Genomic DNA, 7,525 nt, shown 5'->3' with positions numbered 1-7,525 from the left:
TAGATCTACCTTTTCGGGCATTCGGAAATTTACTTCTTTCTTCAATGTCCTTTCCTCACCAACCCTCTCCCTGGTGGGCCTGCTACTTCCCACTTACTCTTCATTAATAAGCCAAATTCCCTTATGCAATAAGTGCTGATCTCTGCATTTCACAATGGTGAAACTGAAATTTAGAAAGAGATTGTGCATCCTCCCTCCCTCCCCAGATTACGTATGGTCTTGTAACACCTGTACAACTCACCACCTTTCTCCTTTTGCTCCTGCCACCCCTTTCACCTTGAACCCCTTCCCTCCTACCTGGACCCACTGAATCAGGGCTATCCCTTGAAGTCCAGCAGAAGTACCGTCTCCTCTGTGAAACTTTCCCAAGTTCCAGGGTAAGCCTACGGCAAGTTCCGCTGCAGCCTTTGTAACTCCCTCCAGGCAGTTACTGGGTTTTGTTCTTTTTCTTTTTTTGAAGACAGGGTGTCGCTCTGTTACCCAGGCTGGAGTACAATGGTGCGATCATGACTCAATGCAGCCTCCAACTCTGGGGCTCAAGCAATCCTCTTGCTTCAGTCTCCCAAGTTGCTGGGACCAGCACAGGTGCAAGCCACAGCCCCTGGCTGATTTTATTCTATTATTTGTAGAGACAGTATTTCCCCTATGTTGCCCAAGCTGGTCTCAAACTCCTGGGCTCAAGCAATCCTCCAGCCTCAGGCTCCCAAAGTGCTGGGATTACAGGTGTGAGCCATTGGGCTCAGCTCTTGTTACTGGGTCTTAATCATTTCTGTATCCTCCATGGAGTTTAGCAAATGAATCTTGTACTTACTGGGAACTCAAGACATTTTCGTTGTATCAGAATCCAATGGATGCTAGCCTCAACAGAGTTTTCCACTGACTGGTTATTTTTAGAATTCCAGGGTTGTCCTAGTATTTTGATACAAAACAACTGCTTGCTAATCATGTTCCACTTTGGCTAATTTTAGGAGAAAGGGAGATATAAGCCCATTACTTATAGAAGGTGTTTTATTGTATTCACCAAAGGATAATGGGGAGAAGAATGCAACAGTGTAACAATGAAGGAAGGAAATGAACTAATTCCTGCCTTGGGGGAAGTATACAGCAGCTGTGCACCCAGCTGTAGGAATGTTTTCAAAAACAAAACAAAGCAGAAAGATGATTGGATACAATGAAGCCAATGGAGCACTTTTAAGAGAGGAAAGGGAAGGTCCCATCACTGCAGTTAGCTGCCTACACTGAATTTGTGAATCCTGCCTCACGACTAACTATGGGGGAAAGGATTGCTTGAGGGAATATTTTATGTGAAAATTGTTAACTTTTCTGTTTGCTATTCTCTTTGAACTTCAAAGAAAAGGAAATGATCAGAGGACTATTACAAATTCACCAGGACTTTTCCAGGGATGACAAAAGTTCCATTGACGTAATGAGAGACAGTATCTTTCTGTAAATTACCCCCTCAGATTCAATAGGATGTCTTTCAACATTTAAAGAAATGAGTTTGTATATTTATCAAATTTTGTTCCCAAAGAAAAGCCTGTTGCCATTATGTTTGCTTTATTGCCAAAATTGAATACAACTCTTTAATAAAATATAAGCAATATGGTAAGATGAAGAGCAAAATGAGATTTTCCTTAGTTCAACAGATAGAATTGAAGTAACCATCAATTTAATTAGGCAAACAGGGCTTGCCAATTAGAATGCAGGATTCCCTGGAGCCTTTTAAAACATAATGTAGAGAAAGTCGTTCTATCTAGCCCAATATTTACAGTTGTGGAAGTTATACATGTAATTACAACATAAATATCAAGATTTCTTGAGTGAAACTGGGTACAAGTGAAATAAAGGAAAGTTATACTTCAGATTAATATCATAAGAGAGAAAAAGGAGCTAGACCCCTCCCCTGTGATCCCCATCACTGCACGTCCCAGATTTCACAAAGAAGAGGGGTAAACTTGTGATCGTTTACTCTCCATGACATCAGCATCTCAGCATGGTGATGATTGAATGTCCGTAATTCAGTCAGGCGACCCAGGAGACAGGCAAAGTGTTGAGGATTTTCAGGTTGGTGAATCTTACACAACTTTTGTAGCACATCAAGAAGTGGCTCCTGAAGCTTCTCTACTGCCTCTCTATCCTTTATGTATTGTCTATCTGTTTTGAAGTTTAAAATAAAATGACAAAATTAAAAAGTGGAAAAGCATTAATTCAGCATAATTATAGCAACGTTAATTATTTTGAAGTGTAAGTTAAATGTTGTACACAAAATGTAAAAATTAAGTGTTCAACCTGATGAATTTTTATGCACACACACACGTAATTATAATGAGATCAAGATACAACACACGTAATGCTTCCCAGAAGCCTCCCTAATTCCCCTTCCAATCAAAACCCCTAAAGATAACCTGTAGGGTGGACATCAGCATCCTTTCTGGTGAGTATATTCTCAGAAGTGAAATGACTGGGTCATAGGACATATCCATGCATAACTTTAGTAGGTTCTGCTGAATAGCTTTTTAGTCACAAGTCATAATTTTTATGGTAAAGCAAAATAACAACTAGCTTCTGCCTCAATATAATGTATAAAATGGTCTAAGGCTAGCATTGTTTTTATGCTTTACAAATCATGAACATGGCATCATTCGACTCCCAAATTATTAAAGTAACCCAAAAATATAGAAAAAAATATGGAAAGAGGTATTCATTTCAACAACAAAAAAAAACTGTTGAAAAAACATTTTCAACAACAAAAAAACTGGAAATATCCTGAATATACAAACATGTGGTAAAGATTAAGTAAATGATTGTATATGCATACAATGGAATACGTAGCACATATTACAACTTTACCAATGTAAATTTTTAATGACTTGGGAAATGACTTTTGAAGAAATATAAACTCAGAAAAAAGTTCCCTATTATGTTAAAAAGTATGTAATTTCATTTAGATCCCTGCTCCAATGCCACCCACTTAGAAAAGCCTCCGGTGACCACCAATTAAAACACCATTTTTGTGCAACTTTCTTTCTTTATATTCTCATTACATTTTTTGTAGCATTTACCACCTTCTGAAAAAATATTATTGTTTCTTCATTTATTATCTTTCTCATCCTGCCAGAATGCAAGTTGCATGGGAGCTGTGTCTTATTGCATCCCCAGGGTTTAGCACCATGGTTAGTACATAGTAGGTGTTCAATACACATTTATTAAATGAATAAGTGTGATTTTTTAAAAAAGACTGAGAAGAAATGTACTGAAAGGTTAATAATGGTTCTATTTGGATGGTAGAATTATAGGCCACTTTACTTTTTCTTTATATTTCTGTGTCTTACAGATTTTTTTCAATAAATGTTATTACTAGTATACTGAAAAAAATGGCATAAAAATTAAAATGTAACACTGAAATTACCTGGAGAGAGGATAACGATTGCTGTAAGCAGAGCATACTCCTCTTGAGTCATTTTCAGTTCCCCAATACTTTTATAAAAACTAAACATAGGTGTTATATATTCATCAGAGATACCTATAGGGGAAAGTTGCAGTCATAATAAAATTTTTGAGTGACAAAACAGTGTAAAACTAGAAACACATTATCCATATAAACACATGCTAATTTTGCAACTATATGCACACATTCAAATAATGACTATATATTTATTATTTTTATTATATGTCCAAAGGAAGGACATTGCAAAGACAATCAGTTGACAAAATTCTCAAAACATAGCCAAAGCAATGAGTGTATGTCTAATTTTGGCAGTGTCTTTGTTTCAGTCACTACTGAATAATCAATGATAATGCTGCTGAATTGCCAAAAGATTTCAAAAACGTCTCCATTTTCCAAATGGGATTTAGTGAATCTTTTGAGTATGACTATCGATAATTAAGGCAGAGATCACATCTTAAACAACTAACAAAAAATGGTGGTTCTTCAGTCCATAAGTATAGACAGCTTCATTTCTACATGGGCCAGTGCTCTTATCAAAGGGTTCTGATCTCTTCCTGAAGCACCAAGCCATTACCTACCAAGTGTCAGTACTTGGCTGTTCTCTTCAAACCCAGTATGTCCAAAATCAAAGACACCATGTACTACAGAACTAAGCTCCCCCATGGTTCTCCAAATCCACTTCTTTCCTGGCGTTCCCATTCTTGGTGAGTGGTATCCACACCACCCAACTCCCCAGGCCTGACAACTGAGATTCAGGGACCCAGGCCTGTGACTTCTGCTCACTCTCACCTGATGCTCCCTCTCCTCTTTATTGCACCTGGCATTTACTTAATTTAAGCTTCCAGCTCTCTTCATCTGGATTACCACAGCTGCCTCCTCACTGGCCTTTCTGTCTTTAGTTTGATTCCCTTTGATCCATCCTCTATCCAGGTACCGGAATGACCTTTCTAAAAATCAAATCACACACTTTCTCCCTACCTCTTACAAAAACCATCTAAACCTCCCCATGGCTTTAGGCATATAGTTTTAATTTTCTTCCTTTTAACGTAGGAGCCTCTAGGACCTGTACCCTGCCTATCTCACTATTCACAATAAGAAGATTAATAGTAGGAGTAGTCATTATGTTTTATGCAATATTTTAAGCATTTAATATACCATAATTCATTTAATAGTTGTAAACCTCATGAGGTAGATACAGAGAGGTTATATAACTAGCCCAAAGACACTCGGCTGAGAGAGGTGGAACTAGGATTCAAACTAAAGCTGGCAGGCTCCAAAGTCCTGACAGTGGCAAGGCTAAGCTGCACTCCATCACACTGTATTTCCTCTAGCCACCCTCGGCCACTTGTAGTTCCCTAAACAATTCACATTGCCCAGTTTTTGCACATGTTGTGCTCTCTACTTGAAATATCCCTTTTCTCTATCATCTAGCTCACTCCTCTTTGTCATTTAAGACTTCTAACCAGGTGCAGTGGCTTACGCCTATAATCCCAACACTTAGGGAGGCCAAGGCTGGAAGATTGCTTGAGTTCAGGAGTTTGATACTTGCCTGGGCAACATGGCAAAACCCTGTCTCTACAAAAACTACAAAAGTTAGCTGGGTGCAGTGGCACATGCCAGTGGTCCCAGCTACTCAGGAGGCTGAGGTGGGAGGATCACTTGAGCCTGGAGGTTGAGGCTGCAGTAAGCTGTGATTGTGCTACTGCACTCCAGTCTGTGTGACAGAGTGAGATGCTATCTCTTTTTTTTTTTTTTTTTTTTTTTTTGAGACGGAGTCTCGCTCTTGTTGCCCAGACTGCAGTGCAGTGGCGTGATCTCGGCTCACTGCAACCTCCACACCCTGGGTTCAAGTGATTCTCCTGCCTCAGTCTCCTGAGTATCTGGGACTACAGGCGTGTGCCACCATGCCCGGCTAATTTTTTTTTTTTTTTTTTTTTTTTTGTATTTTTGGTAGAGACAGGGTTTCACTATATTGGCCAGGCTGATCTTGAACCTCTGACCTTGTGATCCACCTGCCTTGGCATCCCAAAGTGCTGGGATTACAGGCGTGAGCCACCACACCCAGTCGAAGATGCTGTCTCAAAAAAAAAAAAAAGACTTATTAGTGCCACTTCCTGCATTCAATAAATATTACCTTGGTGCCTGTTCTGTGCATTGCTTTATTCCACAAGAGCCATTGGATGGAGAATCATGGTGACAGAAAAACAAAACAAAACAAACAAAGAAACCTGTGATGTGACTTATGGATTAATTGAGATGAGGATGTTTCCCAGGATTGGTCCAGATGAGAATAGACTGCTCCATTTCTTCCAAACCAGATCCAGAGTTAAAGAGCTTTGGCTGAGCAAATCAGAATAAACTTTGATTTCAGACACTAAAGAGTACAATTATCATCTAATGGTATACTTACTAGAAAGCCTAAATTCTCACTTTTAGAAGAGTATCATAAGTGAAATAACTCAGAAGCAGAAAATCAAATACTGCATGTCCTCACTAAAAAAGGGGTACACATGGACATACAAATGGAAATAACAGACACTGGCAACTCCAAAAGGCAGGAGGGTGGGAGGAAGGTGAGGGTTGAAAGATTACCTATTGGGTACAATGTTCACGATTTGGATGATGGATGCATTCACCAGAAGTCCAAATCACATCGTTACACAATATATTCATGTGAAATAGTTTGGATGCTTGTCACCTCTAAATCTCATGTTGAAATGTAATCCCCAGTGTTGGAGGTGGGGCCTGGTGGAAGGTGTTTGGATCACTGGAGCAGACCCCTCCTGAATGTCTTAGTGCCCTCCCCATGGTAATGAATGAGTTCTTACTTTATTAGTTACTGTGAAATATGAATGTTTAAAAGAGCCTAGTAGCTCTCTTTCTCCCTGTCTCACCATGTGACACGCCTGCTCCCCTTTCATCTTCCATCATGAGTAAAAGTTCCCTGAGGCCTACCCAGAAGCTGAGCAGACGCTAGTGTCATGCTTGCACAGCCTGCAGGACCATGAACCAAATAAGCCTCTTTCCTTTGTAAATTACCCAGTCTCAGGTATTCCTTTATAGCAATGCAAAACAGATTAATGCACCATGGAACAAATCTGCACATGCACCTCCCGAATCTAAAATAAAATTAACATAAATTAAAATAAAATGAATACAAAAGGGAAAAAAATTACTTCTAACATGCATGGACACAGCTCTCATTTTCTCTATCTTACAGTGATGCAAATGGTAGTAAAAGATCCCGAAGTACGCTAGGAGTTCTTCTTTTCAATAATTACACCCACCCTTTCCGTGGATACAGTATTTCATATTTTTCAAATACGTAAACAAATTTGATTCCGTACAAGAATCCTGTGCAGGAAGTACTGATAAGTCTGTATTACTATCCCCATTTCGGACTTGAGAAAGTAAGGCTCAGAGAGGTAAGCTAAGTTTACTAGCATAATAAATGGAAAACCCAAGTCTACATTTTCTGAATCTTGATCCAGCGCACATTTCCAAATTGCCTTTGATGAAACATATATACATGCCATGAGACGGGTCTCTCAGGCAGCTGTAATCATGGGTAACCTACTTTAAGAAAATCTTGGCCGGGCGCGGTGGCTCAAGCCTGTAATCCCAGCACTTTGGGAGGCCGAGACGGGCGGATCACGAGGTCAGGAGATCGAGACCATCCTGGCTAACATGGTGAAATCCCGTCTCTACTAAAAAATACAAAAAACTAGCCGGGCGAAGTGGTGGGCGCCTGTGGTCCCAGCTACACGGGAGGCTGAGGAAGGAGAATGGCGTGAACCCGGGAGGTGGAGCTTGCAGTGAGCTGAGATCCGGCCACTGCACTCCCGCCTGGGCGACAGAGTGAGACTCCGTCTCAAAAAAAAAAAAGAAAAAAGAAAAAAGAAAAAAGAAAAAAGAAAAAAAAAAAAGAATAACCTCTGTAAGTGAAACTATAAAACCCTAAGTGTACAGCATATGGTGCAATCGATTTTCACAAACAGAGCACACCTGTATTCACCAGAACCCTAATCAAGGAGCAGAGGACAGCCAGGATCTGGGAAGCCGCCCTCCGTGGTGTAG

General features: G+C 40.0%; 1 protein-coding gene across 6 annotated transcripts in view; it reads right to left on the bottom strand.

Moving 5' to 3' along the window:
* Positions 1-1,536: 1,536 nt before the first annotated feature.
* The window catches only part of NR1H4 (nuclear receptor subfamily 1 group H member 4), a 93,137-nt gene continuing 87,148 nt past the window's right edge, over positions 1,537-7,525 (bottom strand). For 5 of the 6 annotated variants that reach the window (XM_017887286.1, XM_017887285.1, XM_017887288.1 and 2 more), the window contains 2 exons: positions 3,410-3,523; positions 1,537-2,154 (listed from right to left, as the gene is read on the bottom strand). In XM_017887286.1, coding sequence (XP_017742775.1) covers positions 1,916-2,154; positions 3,410-3,523 — 353 coding nt within the window. In that variant the 3' untranslated portion in view covers positions 1,537-1,915. The remainder of the gene's footprint in view (positions 2,155-3,409; positions 3,524-7,525) is intronic. The other variant, XM_017887287.1, reaches the window with a different exon arrangement.

The sequence above is a fragment of the Rhinopithecus bieti genome, unplaced genomic scaffold (genome assembly GCF_001698545.2).
Source record: "Rhinopithecus bieti isolate Rb0 unplaced genomic scaffold, ASM169854v2 scaffold_15133, whole genome shotgun sequence".
In the NCBI taxonomy this organism is placed as follows: domain Eukaryota; kingdom Metazoa; phylum Chordata; class Mammalia; order Primates; family Cercopithecidae; genus Rhinopithecus; species Rhinopithecus bieti.
Note: the sequence above shows the minus strand (reverse complement) of the source record. Positions and strands in the feature narration are given on the sequence as shown.